This window comes from Melitaea cinxia, chromosome 19, assembly GCF_905220565.1.
Source record: "Melitaea cinxia chromosome 19, ilMelCinx1.1, whole genome shotgun sequence".
In the NCBI taxonomy this organism is placed as follows: Eukaryota; Metazoa; Arthropoda; class Insecta; order Lepidoptera; family Nymphalidae; genus Melitaea; species Melitaea cinxia.
Genome location: NC_059412.1, coordinates 13,569,236 through 13,588,953, shown reverse-complemented (window position 1 = coordinate 13,588,953; position 19,718 = coordinate 13,569,236). Strand labels below are relative to the sequence as shown.

Genomic DNA, 19,718 nt, shown 5'->3' with positions numbered 1-19,718 from the left:
AACGTTGGAATCTGAGCTCGTGCCAAATGTAGTCTTTTTAAAAATGCTGTCATATTTTTATCTTCGGATGAACAACATCAGCGCATAGACGCTGGCTCGGCCTCGAAAGTGTGTTAGGCTTGTGTCATTTTCAGTCATTACAACGTTCTTCTTTGTATCTACATATCTCTACTGTCTTCTGTACTTATATTTATTTTTAATCTCTTTGATCTGACATACGTAGTTGTGTCTTGCGAACCGCGAATTCTATGAAACTTAAATAAATGAAAAAATGGTAGGTGTTTATTGTCGATTCATCGGAAAGATTGGTTTCAGAGGAAAATAAAAAACAACAACAAACAAATCAGGAAAATGTTATTGTATTGTATGAAAAAAAAAAATAGTATTTAGAATGTTTAAAGGTAGACAACAGATAAGAGATACGCAATAGACCATTTATCTAGACTTATAAAATATAATATATTCTATGAAAGTATTTTAAAAACTAGCTTCTGCACGCGACTTTGTCCACGTGGAAAAGGAACAGTTCTGTTATACATGATTTTTGCGAATCTGCAGTACACGCAGTGGAAGCTCTCAAAAGGAAACAAAAACCTGATTTTGAAACATTTTTCATTAGTGCTCCACGTCTATTAGTCTTAGTGTGATGATATAACCTATAGCCTTCCCAGATAAATGGGCTATCTAGCAATTAGAGAATTTTTCAAATCGGACCAGTTGTTCCTGAGATTAGCGCGTTCAAACAAACAAACATACTTTTCAGCTTTATAATATTAGTATAGATTTATGCACGCAAAACATAAGAGTAACAATAATATATATGTATATATGTAAAATGTGTATTTCTTCTTTACTATCGATTATAGAGTGTTCCGTAAAAACGTTTTTATTAGCTTCACTTGTATGTTTGTATGTTTGTAACCGACTCCTTTTGACTTCATTTTGACCATCTTCAAATGGTCAAATTTCATTTAAACTTCGATAATCGATGACAATAGACTAATTTGATAAGATTATTCCTTTGTAGTTTGGTTTATTTATAAAAGCGCGTTTTTTAGTTTAGTTTATACTATTATTTATTAAATTATCTGTTTTTACTAGTCAGAATGAGACATATTACAGTTTTACTATAAATTAAGACAATATATATTTAGCCTTTTAACTTAACGGTACTGATATACACTAAGTAAACGATTTGGTTTCTTAGAACTACACAAATTAAAAACCAATATTATCACAAACCCCGGCTATATCCACGCTTAATTTGACGCCTAAATTTGAAATTAATGTAGGTTTGATTCGACTGTTTCTGACCGTTTGTTTGATTCTCAATTCGACTGTTTTTTTTTTAAGTGTGCTATCTCATAACTTTTTCTGAGTGTATACATTTTAATGACTAGCAATGCTTGTACGAATAAGTCGCACTGAATAAGTAAAAAAAATACCGTCAAACGTGTTGCCATTGTTTTAAAATTAATTAATTTACAAAAATGAAAGCAATATTAATATTTTTAGTCGTAGATACCAGTAGAGCAAGCCATTATCTATAAAATTATGTATAATTTATGTAGAGTAATTGTGATTTTTTTTTCTAAACAGGGAGGCAAACATCTTAACCTTATCGTATTAATATATATGATGATTCTTTTTCTAATCAAAAGCTAGTGTTGTAGTGTGGTCCGATTTTAATTTTATCGATATTTGACGAGTACTTTTTGTGTTATTCCTAATAATGTGTATTTAATTGACTATTGCTTATACTACATATGTTGTATTATTTGTCGATGTAATTTGAAGTTGCAAACACAATTATTGTGTTTTTTTCATAAAAAAAAACTATAGTAATATGTACGATTTTTATTTCTGTGTACCCACACATTAGGAATTCTAAATATTTTTGAATATCATATCAAAAATTGACCGCTCCAGCGGGATTCGAACCCGCGTCTCCGACTTCCCGCGGGAAGTCGGAGACGCGGGTTCGAATCCCGCTGGAGCGGTCAATTTTTGATATGATATTCAAAAATATTTAAAAACTATAGTACTTCAAAAGTTATACGACTTCAATTAATGAAAATTATTTTTTTTTATTTACATAAAATAAAACCTATTTTATATAAAAAAGAGAGTATACTTACAATAATAATATCATAAATCATATAATAATATACACATCAAAGATTTTTTTGTTTACAGAAAAATGAGGGATATCCCGAGAGATAAAAACAAAAAACCTTTGACAAACAAGTTTGGTTAGGCTTTACAAACGATAGAAGTTTAGTTTTATGAATATCCAAATCCAAAGAAAATATTTATAATCTAAACTAATGGTAAATTTTTTTAGATGATCCGCTAAAGGTTTTCTCGCTACGGAAAATGGCAATAGATTTATCAATACAAGTAAAACTGAATCGACGGTATGTACGCGCATAATTTCCATTTTTTTTATTTTCTGGTCAAGATTCGTATGTTAAAAAAAAATGAATTATTCACGAAAAAAAGGTAGTTAAAATTTCGCTGGGTCATGTAGTTTTTTGTTTTTCTACAATTGGTCATTAAACGTGAAAATATAGAATCGTGAGTGAGAACGAATGAGACGGAGTTGGGTATTTTGGCTTTCAACTATTAATTATTAGCCAATTTTGTGTAAAAACATGGTTTTGTCTTATAAAAGCTGTTTTTCATTTTATTAAGACCTAGGTAACAAGTTCAAACATTAATATGTTTTACGTAACAAACCTTAGCAGACATAGCAGACAAACCTCAGACAGAGATGACATAGCCGCCGTGATCCCTTGTAAGTTGTATTAAACGTTTATCCTGTTGTTATGTGAGAATAAAAGATGATGATAGTAAGTCCAATCTTGGCATTAATAAAGCTTAATAATAAGAAGTTTCTTTTTTAATCAATTGGTAATGATTTAATGTGTTACAATAAATGATAATCATACAAACACACACACACACTTCAGCCTATCGCAGTCCACTGCTGGAGATGGCCTCCACAAGTTCGCGCTAAAAATGGCGTGAAGTCATGTGTGTTGCCCATAGTCACCACGCTGGGCAGGCGGGTTGGTGACCGTGGGGCTGACTTTGTCGCACCGAAGACTCAAGACGATAATCATTTTTTCTACAAATTATTTTTAATGTTGCCTTTTTATTTTATTGTACAATTAGGTGTAAAATAAATAAATAATCATATTATGTATTTAATGTTTAGGTATATAGTAGACTTTTTTATATTTGAAAAATGTAATTTACTAATATTAATTTATTGGATTTGCATTGTTTGCTTGTCGATACACTGCGTAATTTATTGTTCTTGTAGTTCTTGTCTGGTGACTAGAATCTTCTTCTCAAAAGATTGAACCCAGACTTGCACCAGTTAAAGTATTCCTGACATTGCTGCTCTAGATAAAACAAACAATCCTGTAGTAATCATGAACATAGATTCATTATATTATAATATCAAAGATGTTCCAAAATTACACAAAAGATCTTATTTTACCCACTAAACTTGCTGAAAAATACAAAAATAACATAAAAAGTTTACATAAAAACATGCTCTACATAACCCTTATCTGTAGACAAAAGCCATTATTCCATTCTGAACAACCGACTCTCAGGACCTGACTCGTCGAAGTTCGTACCACCCAATTTTGTATTTTATGAATATATCGGTATTTTTTTAAATTATCTTTTATACAATTCTGACAATAACGTATGCTGCCAGCACCAACATGTATGTAGAGATGCATCTAGAGTAAAATTCCTTTGAACCTAAAACTTTTGTACACTGGTATTAAATTTTTATTAATAACTTATCTTTTGTTACAGGAAATAAAAATGTAGTAAAATTAGATCCACTGTTTGTAATCTATAGTCTAGGTAGTAAACGTTTAATGTGTAGCAGATTAATAAAATCAAAATCATCAAAATCAAAAACAGCTTTATTCAAATAGGCTCCAAGAGCACTTTTGGATCGTCATTTTACAAATTAAAACTTTAAAAATAAATTATTATATTTGTAGAAGTAAAGCTACCACCGATTCGGAATGTAGATTAGAAGAATCGGAAAGAAACTCCACTCCATTAGTAGCATGTTTCATAAAATACAGCGTCACCAAGTCCACAAATCTTTATCAACTATGTAATCCTGCACCGAATAATAAGCTTTTTATATATATTTTTTACTAAAAACTTTAAATTTATGTTGAGGTAATTCCAAAATTGTTTGTGGGATTTTATTATACATGCGAATACCATAACCCGCAACGAGCAATTAAGTGTATCCGTTAAGAAAAATAAACGTTGTTCTATGCAGAGACTATTTATTTTTAACTAGCGACCCGCCCCGGCTTCGCACGGGTGCAATGCTGATACTAAATATACCACAGAATGTCTTTATTTATAGTGTGAAGCTAGCTTATAGCATGGTTATTAACATAATAACAACAACATTCAAATATGCGTCGTTAGATTACACGTTGTTACAGAATGCGTTGAGGAAATAAAGGTTCACTGCTCGTTCCCGGTAGGTGATAGCATGATAATATGTAGCCTATATGTTGACCCGAGTTCTTAATAATATTCGTGCCTAATTTGAAGTAAATCCATGCAGTACTTTTTGAGTTTATCCCGGACATACATACAGACAAACAGACAAATAGACAAAATTCTAAAAACTATAGTTTTGGCTTCGGTATCGATTGTAGATCACACCCCAAATATTCTTTTAAAAAAATATTCAATGTACAGTTTTGACTTTCCTACCATTTTATTATATGTTTAACCTAATAAACAAACCCATGAACACATTATATACATTATAAAGTAGAACATAATAAATATGTAATATTTATCTGACAACAAAAATATTGACTATATTCACCACTACACCATGGTAATTGCTTACCATCAGGTGAGCCTTGATTGCCGATCCAGTTATTACATTATACCTATATAGTTATAAATTGTTATTTTTATGATTTGTTGAACATATTTTTATCTTAATTCAAATAAAAAACTAAATTATCGTTTTTAAAAATACAAGCTAAATGATAACGTTGTAGTTAAAAGTTTTTACGATGAAGCAAACAGATAGACTGGAAAATCAGATAATTTCAACTTGAAGATTTCCAGCCGAGATTAAAGCCTTTAACTATACTCGTAAATAAGCTCAGTTCTCACCCAATGTCTCCTCTTAAGATCGTGGATTGAATTTCCTTTTCTGGTAAAATATAGGTACGTGTTTGCTTTCAACTTGACAATATTTTTTTTTTTTGGAAGATATAAATTGTCAATTACGGTACAACTTATAAAAAGCAGTGGAAATATGTTCCAATTCAATATTGATATGATACCATAAAGCTAAAATGCTTTCAATTATAAAAATTAAATTTAATGGAACGTTGTCGCGTTGACAGATACATACCAAAAAATCCGATATTATTATCGACTCTATCGTATCAATAGAATCGAAAACAATTTATTTTAATTGCAATACGTATAAATCGTTCGACATTATCGTTCGAATTTTCCTTAACTGATAATATTAATAAATTATTTTTCGAAATAATACAAAGATTCAATATTTTATTTGTTTGTTTTCAAGTTAATTTTATATCGCAGCATTGATTTTTATGAGTATGTTGTTCGTGACTAAAGTTTGCGATCGAGTGTTAGATTCTGCAATAACGGTTGGAGGAGGTGTGTGAGGAACAGAGTGTGAAGTTCTTCATCCGCCATCGCAAAGGGAGGATCTCCCGACCAGACGGGTGTTGTGTCTGGCAGGCTACTGCCCCAACGGTTGTTGTCAGGTTCTTATATATGTACTCAATCACTTTGATAACTTTGATAGCGCGATGTAGGATACGTCAGTTTTTCTCTAGTTATGTACTTCGTAGTCGCGCGATAGATGTCGCCACAAACGATCTGTCATATATTATATAACTTGCAATATCCGAGCGATTTAATTAATTATACATATTGTTTAAAATTTTAATTGCCATTCAGCAATCGAATTACAAAAAAATATGTTAAGTTATCGTCATGCACTTGTTTTGCTACAGTTTTTATATAATACAGTTACTGTTGTAGCTATTGATTCCTCAATGATTGAAAGGTTGAGCCCTATGGAATGCTGACATTATATATGCCATATATTCAGTGGACATATGGGAGAGAGGGCGCATCTGTGCTCGTGTTAACATTGGCTCTGTTATAAATAATTGTTTTTATGATATAACAGTTGTAAATTGAAGAGTAAAAGTGATAATTACGTGAAACAAGTTGTGAATTCACCGGACTAATGTTATGTGCTTGATAAATGTGATATTCACGAAGAAATATTCGAAAAAACAACCGAAATCTAAATCAGCACGAAACGCTTCGACTGGGGAATAATTTACGAAAATAACTTATAAAGACTAACATCCACACCTGTTACGCGAAATCCAGGAGAAGGATAAGTGTGAAAAACCGTATGTTTTGAAAATCTTGTTTATAGTATAATTTCAAATATAAACGGAAGGTAAAATAAAAATTACCGCCATCTAAAGGTACCGTAATAGCGCCATCTATCGGGGAGTAGCGAAGATATCTGCAACAATAATAAAAACTCCTGCGCTACAACAGCTTCCAATAGAGGGCGTTAGTGGTACATAAACAATGGAAGAAGTCGTAAAAATTTTACAAAATATACAAGATGACATGTCAAAGAATAAGCAAGAAATGAAAGAGATGGAACTAAATATTAAAGAATTTATAAATAACAAAATAGATGAAAAATTTCTCATTTTCGAAACCAAAAATAAAGAGTTGGAAACAAAAATTGAACAACAACAAAAAACTATAGATATCTTAGATAAACAACTCAGAAGAAAAAACGTTATATTTTTTGGAATTGAAGAGAAAGAGAAAGGGTACGAAAGTTTACTCTCCATAGTGTTAGATATTATCAACAACCAGATGAAAATACCTTGCCAGAAATGGGAAATCGAACACGCTAATAGGATAGGAAAAAACACAGGTAAAATCAGGCCAGTAGTTGTCACAATAACAACAACAAGCAGGAAAATAGAGATACTTAAGAAGAAAAAATCGCTGAAGGATGCAAATATTTACCTAAAAGAAGATTTTCCGCCTAACGTGTTGTAAAAACGAAAAGAATTACAAGAAGACCTTAAACGCGAGCGCGAGTCAGGAAAAAGAGTAATTTTACGCTACGACAAAATTGTGACACTAAAAACACGCGAATCTGAAATCCGTACACCCACAGAAAGGAACAAAAATAAACGTCTTATGTCTATATCACCTGAAGAAACATTTAAGGAAACGGGAACAGAAAGCAGCAACGAAAGGACAAAACAAATAACTAAAAGAAACAAATCACAAACTATAACTAGCTTCTTACGCCCGTCGCAGCTGAACCTTAACGAACAGGCACCACCAACGGTTAATGCGAAAGATACTCAAAAAAACTAACTAGCGCCTCTGCAATTTTAACCTCTCTACCTTCTCCAAGCCGGCCGGTCACCGAGGAGAAGTCAGACCACTGCCTCCTAAACCACGATCAAAACCAAATCAAAAACAATAAAAATATAAACACAAGCAAAAAACAAAAATCACGAAATCTCTATATAGCCAGTATAAATGTAAGAACATTATTATTAGACAGCAGAATTGAAGAGTTAAGATACGCTGTTAAGTCAATAAAATGGGACATTATAGGTTTATGTGAAACAAGAAGAGAAAAAGAAACAATTGAAGAACACACCGATTTTATTTTGTTTCATACACCTGGGACGAAAGGAAGAAATGGAGTGGGATTCTTAATTAAAAAGTATTTAAAGAATGATATACTGAATATAAAAAGCTTTTCAGACCGTGTAGCGTTACTAGAAATACAAACATCTCACAACTCTACCTGGTCACTTGTTCAATTATACGCCCCTACAGAGCAAAGCACTAAAGAAGATATTGAATATTTTTATAAAACAGTGCAATCGGCCTTGGACTCAATCCACACTAAAAATGTAATTTTGCTTGGTGATTTCAATGCAAAAATAGGAAAAGCTAAACAAAACGAAGGAAGAAATATAGGTAAATACTCATATGGGAAAAGAAGCTCTCACGGCGAAAGACTAGTACAATTCGCAGTCGAAAATGATTACTGCTTTATGAACAGCATGTTCCCAAGCAGACCACACAAAAAATGGACATGGCGATCCCCTAATAGTCAGCATTTTAACGAGATCGATTACATACTAACAAATCAATCCAACTGTATAAGGAAATTTGATATAATAAAAAACCTGAACTTCAATACTGACCACAGGATGATTAGATGCGAACTATCATTAACTTTAAAATCAAAAAGAAGAAAAATAAAATCCGTTGACTACACTAGGCAACAACTGACTATTTCAGCGGACGACACTAGCTACTGGGGAAATAAATTCATGGAAGCTGTTAATTCACATATACAGGTACAAAACCAATACGACCAGCTAGAAATAGTGTTACAAGAATTTTTGAAACAACTGCCACGGAAAAACAAACATATAAACAAATACATATATAAATGATGAAACAGAAGTTCTCTTAAAACAGAGGAAAGAATTATATACAAAAAAGAGAACAAAAGAAGTAAAATCCGAAATATCAAGAATAAGCAAAAAAATTAATAGAAATATTTTACAGCAAAAAAAAAGCAATACGACAAAGTACCTTCGAAAAATTCATAGGAAAGACAGGGGCTGTACGTAAAGCTTATAAAGAGTTGAGTGATAAGTCAGAGTGGACAGGAAAGTTGAAAAATAAACAGGGAATTATTCAATCACGACGTTCTGATATCATAAGTGAAGCCACATACTTCTACAAAACGCTCTACACTGCCACAGGTAGTACCTTTTCCTTCCCAGCCACAAAATCGAACGAGTATCATAGAGCAGATTCCAATGCGGAGACACCAATCATTTTGATTTCAGAAATCGAACACGCAATAAAATCCCAAAAAAACGACAAGACCCCAGGAAGCGACAACATTACCAACGAAATCCTTAAAACATTATCCGATGTACTTTTGAAACCTCTTCAAGTATTATTCAATAATATACTTAGAACCGAAAATACACCAGACCAGTGGTCAAAAGCTACAATCATATTACTATTTAAAAAGGGGGATAGAAGTGATCTAAGAAACTATAGACCAATCAGTCTCATGTCTAATTTATACAAAATCTTTTCAAAAATCATATTAAGTAGGATAACAAGAACTTTAGAAGAACACCAACCGCGCGAACAAGCAGGTTTCCGTAAAAGCTATTCGACTATGGACCATATACAAGTTGTAACACAAGTAATTGAAAAAGCGAAGGAATATGGCAAGACTTTGTACATGTGCTTTATAGACTATACAAAAGCATTTGACTCTCTACATTTTGACGCTATATGGATATCACTTACACAGCAAGGTGTCAACCAGAAATACGTCAACTTAATTAAAAATATATATACAAAATGTCTTGCTAAAGTGCGCCTAGAACGTGAAGGTACCGAATTCCCCGTACAAAAAGGAGTAAGGCAGGGAGACCCCCTCTCACCGAAACTGTTTTCAGCAGTACTCGAATCTATTTTCAGAAATCTAGATTGGGAATCAAAGGGAATAAAAATAGATGGAGAACTGCTGAACCACTTGCGTTTCGCGGACGACATTGTGGTATTCGCAGAAAGTGCTACCGAATTAGAAAGTATGTTAAATGAATTAACGATCGAAAGTCAAAAGGTGGGATTGTTAATGAATACGACGAAAACCAAAGTCTTGACCAATGGAGTCCCTCAAGATATTAGAGTAGAAAATGAAATAATTGAATATGTTAAAGAATATATATATTTAGGACAGCTAGTATCTTTTAAAAATAATACAGGAAAAGAAATAGAAAGAAGGATAACTCTAGCGTGGAAGAAATATTGGGGATTGAAAGAAATAATGAAAAACAATGATATTAATATAAGTATAAAGAAAAAACTGTACGAAATAGTGATATTACCATGCCTGACATATGGTTGCCAAACATGGTCACTGAGAAAAATGGACGAAGAAAAAATTACTATCTGTCAACGTAAAATGGAAAGAAGCATGCTTGGTCTAAAACTATTAGATAAGGTTAGCAACTTTATTATCAGGAATAAAACAAAAATGATAGACGTAAGGAAAAGGACAAGACTGCTCAAGTGGCATTGGGCAGGACACATCTGTAGGATGAATAATAACCGATGGACAAAACGCCTAACAGAATGGATACCAAGAGACAGGTCAAGGGAAAAAGGAAGACCAAGTAAAAGGTGGAGAGATATCTTTAACCAGAGATGTGGACCGCTATGGACACGGAAAGCACGGGAAAGGGATACATGGAAAGGTTTGGGAGAGGCCTACGCCGCAGAGGCGACTATTACTAATATTAATTAAGTTATATTATAAATATGTATAGGAATAAATTGTATAGCTTCAATATATAGGTTAGGTTAGGTTAATATATATTCATACATACATATGTTTGTACTAACAATAATTGAAATTTATTAGTAGTAGAAATAAAGGCTATTTTTATTTTATTTTTATTTTATTTTTATATTCAGTGGATAGAAAAGTGGAAAAAGAGTTACAGTGTATTCACCCAGCTTCACCGCAAATTTTCGAATATCTTCTCCAGATTTTTCTGACACATTCATCACATGCTATATATTGTACACATTATTATAAAAAAAAGGCGGATATATACTGACTTTGCCTGGAAAAGATAGCGTATTTTGTCAAATTCGTATTTTCAAGTCTCTTAGGATATTTCAAATTTTTTTTTTTTTTTTTTTTTTAACAAGACATACATCCACGGGCTTATGAACCTATGTCCTTTTTTACTCTAATAGATGCAAATTTTTATTTTTATTTTTTTTTCTATTTCAAGGTAGGCGTTACGGATATTTCAAATTATATACATCCAGTCATTGGATAAAACATTAATATAACTTGACAAGTTGAAAGCGACCGCCTTAAGCATTTCATGCTCCGGCAAAATTTAACATAATAATTTTTGCATCAAGTACCCCTATTTGAAATTTAAATATTTATAATTCAACTCAAAAACAAGGGGTTCTTGATTACGAATTATATTCCTGAACGTCGCTTGGGGTTTATGTGGGTCGCTTGGATTAAGGAATTTGAGAATTTGATGGTAATTTAAGAAATGCCAGTAATATTAGACAGTTTCGTTTTATTCTTAAATATTGGGTAAATTATTGTTTAAGTACATTTTATTATGGAGATAACTTAACCTTAACTATCTTGTAAATTTATATACGTTTTATATTTTAGTGAAGTATGACAGGAAGGTACAGCTGTTACGTTCATTTCACGAATATCAAACGGTTTTATCTGCGTGAGTTGATAGTCGGTATTTCTGTAAGTTGTAGCATGATGATATACTTAATTATGATTTGTAACTTTCTTGACTAAACAGATCCCTAAAGTGTTAAAAATTTAAACAATTGTAAAATACATCGTCCACCTAATTATAAGAAGATATATATCAGGTTATTCTTGTTATTTTAAAGTTATTAATATGAATTACAAATCGAAACATAAAAATAAAAATACCATCAACTTTATTTGATTCAGAATGTAATATGTACCTAGGAGAAAGGTCAGTATTCCAGTGCGGGTTTTGCGGATATATTCCCTACTTATGAGTAACGATCGCTATCAGGTGTACATGTTAACAACCGCTACCGACATCTCAACGAGCTCTCTGAGAAACGGTAGGGAGACCCACCAGGACTAACAACCAGACCGGAAATAAATATTTGCATAAACACAAATATCCGCTTCGAATGGGAATCGACCCGCGACCATCGGTGTTTAGGCGTCGCCGACACGGCACACGCATCATATACAACAGAGCGGTCGTCAACTTTGTTACTTGTCATAAAACGTTTTAATAAAAATGCCTAAAAACCTCCCTTCTTTATTTTTAAAATACCATAAATAATGTTGAAGTAGTCCTTAAAAATATGTAAAAAAAAATATATCCTAACTTCGTAATAGCTGTCTAAAGTTTTTTGGCAGACTTTAGCTTGAAAACAAAAGTTTGGTGCATCGACGCTTTCTAAGTCTGAACAAACGAAGTTTATTGTACATTATACTACCAGGTACGATGGGTAGTTTTTATCAATATTAATGTTCTTTTGGAATAATTTGTTTTACTACAAGTATTTATGATTTAATAGCTTCTGTTTTAGTTTGCAATGGATTCTAAAAAGAAGACTGAACGAAAAATCTGAAAGAAAAAAGTATTATTTTTTTAATTTTGCAGATATATTATATATAAACAATTAGTTTTATATCTAAGTAAAGTAATCTAATATCCTAGTTTGTATAGTGATGATTTTTAGAGTATCATTAGATCAGGTGGATGTGGGTATCACGGTGAATGGTCAGATTATTAACAATATTCGTTATGCCGATGACACCGTATTACTTGTATCTACAATGGAAGAACTTCAAGCCCTTGTAGATAGTGTTGAATCTGTCAGTTCAGCCTACGGCCAGTGTCAACGTTAAGAAGACCAAGTATATGACAGTTTTTAAAATACCACCTGCTAACCCCACTCTATTTTGTAATGGAGAGCCACTAGAAAAAGTTAACAAATACAAATATTTAAGATGTGGGTTGAAGATACGGGGGACCACAGTTTGGAAATAAGGTGCCGCATAGAACAAGCCCGTAATGCTTTCTTTCAGCTTAAACCACTTCTATGCAATAATAAGCTGAACATCGAGCTACGACTACGACGTACGATTTGCGCTTCAGACTGTATACCCCACTGTTGGGCATACGCCTCTTTCCCAATATAGTAGAAGGATCAGAGCTTAATCCATCACGCTACTCCAATGCGGGGTGGTGGATAAAAAAAATATATTTTATTACATAAAAAAATTCAATTAATTAAATACGAGTAGATTATAGTTTTTAACTAATAACGAAGTTTATCATTGCTTTTAAAATATATCTACCATCTAACAATAATTAGAACCACCATCTGTAAAATCTGTAGAACCAAAAAATCTGTAGAAGTATCGAATTCATTATAATTAATCGTTTAAAATAACAATAAACTCTTTATAAAATGATAGCTCCTTTTAAAGCCTAATTAAATGAAAAGTCAACATAAACATAACATTTTACCTTCACACTTCTTTCACCCTTTACTTTATAACTCACTGTTTAATCCATGCATAAAAATTGGCACGTTCCTCATAAAAGATTTACTAGTACATTTACGTTCGACATAAGAACGTTCCGATTCATTAAGTTTTACGACCTTCCTAAATATTTAAATACAATTCTTTATGCTTGAGAGTACCTTTGCACTTCTCATTCGACAATACAATTCGTGCCAAAATAATGACTATTACACAGCAATGTCACCAGCTAGTATTTAAATAAAAATTTAACACCAAAGTAAATACAAAATAATTTTCATCCATTTAAGATACGGGTTCGTTTCTACTTCGGATCTCCTGCTGTGTCTTTTGTGAAATAATACATATTATAGATAGTAATTTAGCAAAACATAAGTTTAGCAATAATGTAAATTTAACTTAATTAAAAATTTATTGTAACTTGTACACCTATTCTGACGCTAGACCTGCCCTAAGGTTTCCTGGAAGAGATCGCTTTTAGCGATAAGGCATCCCTTTGTATCTAATGAATATATTGTTAATATTTTTTCTTTCTTTGCTCTGTATTATTTCTGTTTTTGGTGTACAATAAAGTGTATTATTATTATTACTGTTAATAAATCGTTCATTAAATGACATTTTGAGATGAAATCCCACTTATACTTGAGGGACTTTTAAATTTTCTAAGCGATATCACAAGCGGGAAACCAAGATATTCGATGCAAGTTTAGGTTCAAGCTGGGGATTCGTGAAATATTTCATATCATTTCGAAATGTCTCGCGAATATTGTGAAACGATATTCAATAGATGAAAATATTTAAAGATACATCTGTCAAGAACTAAACTTATAGAAAACTAGCTATGCCCGCGACTTCGTCCGCGTGGAATTTAACGAAAAAATTATTTTTCAGTTCGCAGAGTTATAAAATAAATAAATTTATAAATTAAAAGTAGCGTGGATTATTATTCTTCTTACTACATCAGCTTTCTGCCAGTGAAAGTTCTATCAAAATCGGTTCAGTCGCTTCAGACATTCTGAATTAGACTGATAAAATTTGTAAAAATTTTATTTTGTGTATCTACCGTGTATCCATTTGGTAAAAAGGGATTATTTTAATATTACAAACAGACACTCCAATTTTATTTATTTGTGTAGTTGATTTTTAAATGTTATTTCGTAGCGCGTTATATTATAAGATTTTTTAAAGTTGAACGAATATATTTTATATTATATTATTTATAGCTCTATATATATATATATATATATATATATATATATATATATATATATATATATATTTAATTTATAATTAAAATTTGCTATTATCTGTAACCAATCACTTAAAATTTCATTTCATTTCATTTGTATACAAAATAAACAAAATTAAAGGATCAAGGTTAATACAATGAATAACCCAAATAAGTAAATAATTTAAAGAGGCTAATCTCAGGATTTTCGGGAACATTTAAAACATTTCTTTATATTTTAGGAAGACAAAAAGTATTACTCTACTACTATTAAGATCGTATCATTTATTTAAGGAGCGAGTAAGACAAGGCGTCGTTACTGTGTGGCTACGGTCTAAAGAATATAGCCACCCTCTCTCTTCCCGTGGGTGTCGTAAGCGGCGACTAAGGGATAACACAGTTCCGCTACCACCTCGGAACTTAAAAAGCCGACCGGCGGGATAACCATCCAACTGCTGGCTTTGAAATACACAGACCGAAGACGGGCAGCAGCGTCTTCGGTGCGATAAAGCCAGTACTGCGGTCACCAACCCGCCTGCCCAGCGTGGTGACTATGGGCAAAACACATGAGCTCACGTTATTTTTGGCGTAAACTTGTGGAGGCCTATGTCCAGCAGTGGACTGTATAGGCTGTAATAATGATGAAGACAAGGCGCTACTACTACATACTACTACTATTCTGAGACTCAATAGAATTATCCTAAACTCGTTTAATTATTATCGATTTAAATTTAAAATATTGAAAATTGTGTAAGGATTGGTATTTATTAAGGATATTTTATTCCATCGTTATAGAATTGAGATGGTATTCATAGAGATTTCAATCTAATATAAGAATTTTATTAATTTAGTAAATAATAACTGCCTCAGTCCACAAAATCAAAAATAACTTTATTCAAATAGGTCTTAAAAGCACCTTCGAGTCGTCATCCTAGAAATTTTATTTTTAATTATCGATAAAAGTGGAGCTATAACCTTATCGGAATGTAGGTGGATCCGATGGATATTTGTGGACCCGAATTTTCAATTACTTGGATAGTAATATTTTTTAAGGAGTAACCTCCAGTGACGTGTAGGAGCTGATACTTTTTTGTAAATATTTTTGCCCAGACCTAGTCGTGTATATTAAAAATATTGTCAACGGCATGCCTCCCGCTAAGTTTTCAAAAATAAACCGTTACAAAAGTGAAGCAGAACATGTGAGCAAGAACTCCTGGCGAGAACGTTTTCCGCCGGGTTGGAGAGATCAGCTATCCCGAACAACAAAGGTACCTACGACTTATCTTAATCGTTTACCCGCAACCCTTACATCCAAACGCACACCTATTTGTGCTGGTCCAAACTATTCTCCTAATTTGTTTAACATTGATATTTTAGGCATAAGTGTGATATTGTACAAGTCGACAGAACTTTTGTCAGTAGAATATAAAAAATAAATTCTGTCACCTATATTTTTAGCAAAATGCTTGCCGTCATTGTTATGTAATTATTAATTTATGTTAAAAGTGAATTAACAAACAAAATATAGTTGTATGTATAAATTCCTCGTTTCAATATTTATAATATACTAGTTTTTACCCGCACTTCGCTCGAATTGATTTTTTTTTAAAATAAAAAGTATTCTATGTTACTTCTAATACCTTCAAAAATATGTGTACTAAGTTTCATGATTGGTTAAGTAGTTTTCGCGTAAAAGCGTAACAAACAAACTTACATTCACATTTATAATATTAGTAGAGATGTTTTTAAATACTGATACAGCACTTTAAGCTGAAAAGGCAATAATTGAAATTCGACAAAATATATTAAGTATATAAAAATATATAATATCATTCTAAACTGAAATTTATTAAATAAAATTGATACCGTACTCTGCATTCGTTTACATTTCAAATGTCAAAATACTGCAATGGCGGTTGGAGATTTAGTATGAATACTGTTACACTCTGAAAACCACAGGGATATTTTACGGGTGAAATCACTCAGGAAATACTTTCGAGGAGCAATGTTGGTAAACCTTTTAAAGTTGGAGATGACGAAATTTAAGATGTATGTTTTGATACTTTCCTCACGAATGACAGCATCCGTTTCTGAAAAGCGACTGCAAGAGTTTGGTATTTGAACTATTTTGATGATTTAATAAAACACTTTTTTCGGATTTTATCGCGGTTTATTGTTAACTTTTGATTCCCGACGTTTCGGATACTTTACAGCAACCATGGTCACGGGAGGACTGAGGTGTCAGACGTCCTAACGTTACAAAGTTATTCGAAACTACCCGACATACATCAATATTTATTTAGTCCTATCTACGCAGAATGTGCTAATTGAGTCTTTAATCTGTGGTAAATTATGCTTGGTTTTTGATTTAATTATATTAATAATGGGGTCCCAAGCAGGTCCCAAGTAAGTCAGCTATATGTTCTGTCAGCTTATGACTTGAAACATCGTCGCTATACTAAGTCTGCAATTTGTGAACACAGTCTAGACACAGCTAGCCATTATATTAGATTCGATAAACCACAGATCCTCGCAAAAGAACACCGATTCCAACCAAGGATGATCCGTGAGGCTATTGAAATTAAAAAACATCCAAATTTCAATAGAGAAGATGGCTGGCAATTACCACCTGCTTGGGACCCCATTATTAATATAATTAAATCAAAAACCAAGCATAATTTACCACAGATTAAAGACTCAATTAGCACATTCTGCGTAGATAGGACTAAATAAGATTAAGACGTAAGATTGCCGGTGTAGGCTGGATGAGGATTGCGGAAGACCGGGATGTGTGGCGCGAACTTGGGGAGGCCTATGTCCAGCAGTGGACTGCGATAGGCTGAAGTGATAGTGATAGGACTAAATAAATATTGATGTATGTCGGGTAGTTTCGAATAACTTTGTAACGTTAGGATGTCTGACACCTCAGTCCTCCCGTGACCATGGTTGCTGTAAAGTATCCGAAACGTCGGGAATCAAAAGTTAACAATAAACCGCGATAAAATCCGAAAAAAGTGTTTTATTAAATGAGTAAAATTCGCGTAAACATTAGAAAACAATATTTTGATGATGAAAGATTTGTAGGAAATTGAAAAACTGTTAATCTTGAACTGTTTTTAATATTTCATTTAATATGTGACCAAGTGAAAATCGTAACGCCATATTTCTTAAAATTTATTTTATGCAAAATTATACAATATATTGAACTGGGGTAGAGCACAGCAGGAGGTGGTTAAAATATACAGTAGTCCGACTGGTGCAGTACCTCGACCTTGCGGAAGACCATAGCTAAATAATACTACTTTCAAGCAGTGTTGTGATGTGATTGTGTTGGTGAGTAAGGTGACCTCGAGGATCCTGGGGGGAATAGGTTCGGCAACGCGCTTGCAATGCTTCTGGTGTTGCAGACCAGGTGAGCCGTGGCCATTTTTTGTCAACCTAGTTACATAAAAAAGTGCGTGCATAGTAAAAATACATACTAAAGTACACATGTCAGAAGTAAAACTTCTTTGGCAGACTAATTTTTAAGTCGATTTCGAAGAAGTAGATTTCCGTTCCTGCGCCATCGACAAAGACGTTGTCGTTTCATCAAAACGTTGCCGTTTCATCCGTAAAAATTTTACCCTCATGCGCCTTAAGAAGTTTCACTTCAAAAACCTTGTGCCAAAATTAACAATCACAAAATAAAGTATTACTCAATTTGGTGCAATCGTTTGGAAGTCATGCGAGTAGTAGATACATACCGGCGGGCTTTTCCTAATTATTACTAATAAGGCACGGTGTACTCTGGTGTAGTGGTGAGCCTAAAACGTAGTTATTCAAATATGTCTACCGGTTTGGATGTCTATCCTTGTGGGTCTCCCCACCGTGCCTAAAAGAGCACGTTGAACTGTTGGTCATAGTTGTTATCGTAAATATCTGATAGCGATCGTTACTCTTAGTTGGGAATATATCCGCCAATCCGCAGTAGAGTAGCTTGGTGAACTAAACTAAAATCTTTTTTCTACGTGGAGAAAGAGGCCAATTCCAAGAGGTTACAGGCTGATTCGTATTGTACACAATGCCTTACAAGGCACGGCGATCAATCAGCCAATAGATCTAAAAGTCATGACTTCGAACCCTTTCCAGGACAGCACATATTTATCCTTAGAATAAGGAAATATATAAACATCGTTCCTTTATTTGTATTCTTTATTTTTATATATGTGAATAAAATCCCGTAATCCCAAGCATCAACCATGTCTAATCCAATCACATTTTCACGCAGGGAAGTGGACAAAATGGTACAAAACTCAATTATAGCGACCCGAACGTATACCGCTCAGCTTCCCTTACGACGTCCTTTAGTTAATTTGGTGAAATAAGAGGTAAGAGGTCTTGTTTAGAAAATTAACTAACATTTTCATACTTAAGCTTCGGAAATTTGACTAAATGTTAAAATGAACATCTTTTGAAGTGAATTTTTCTTAGAATCGTTGAGATTTGAAACTCGATGAAACGAAAATTCGTCGCGAATAAGAAACAAATACATAACTGTATATGTGAGAATGAGGTAGGTTACATTACTGGTCAAAACGCGTAAGCGACGCATTTTGCATGGCATTTACGACCTTTACGCGAGAATGTGATCATCGTCGATAGAACAAACCGCAACTGCCGACCTCAACGAGTTTTCAGAAGTTTCAATTCTGCCGTGTTTGAAGTGCACACACACTTATTGTTTTTCATTCAACCTTCCATAGAAAAATATGGAATTACAAAATCAAAATCTAATTCGTTACACTCACTCAACACAAGTCGAGTAATTGTAATATTAATTAATATCAATGTCACAAAAATATATACAATTGCGTTCTTAAATTGAAATAAAAGTATTAAACACTAATCGTTTATTATATGTAATGAACCATAACCTGGACTTACATTCATGCTATTCTTTACTAAATTAATTATTTTGTGTCCTTGAACGAAATTAATTTTACAGCCATCCGAACTGTGATTATGTCCATAATTAGTCGCGTTGAAATAAAACTAATGGCTGTTTTTTTGGGATTCCGTACTTATAGGAGAAAATCTTCCAAATTACTTCAATATTCTTCATCAATGAAAATAAATAATTGCCATCTATACATTGAAGATGTGAAGCTATGGACATTGTAGAGCCCATGAATGTCAAATTTAATTTAAAAAAATAAATAAATTATACGACGGAAGGATAAAATTGTCCAG

At 32.8% G+C, this 19,718-nt stretch overlaps 1 protein-coding gene across 1 annotated transcript; it reads left to right on the top strand.

Annotated features, from left to right (window-relative positions):
• Positions 1 to 6,669: 6,669 nt before the first annotated feature.
• On the top strand, positions 6,670 to 7,158 carry LOC123662787. Its single transcript, XM_045597583.1, has one exon. It carries the CDS (start codon positions 6,670 to 6,672, stop codon positions 7,156 to 7,158), a length of 489 nt encoding a protein of 162 aa, XP_045453539.1.
• The last annotated feature ends 12,560 nt before the right edge of the window (positions 7,159 to 19,718 follow it).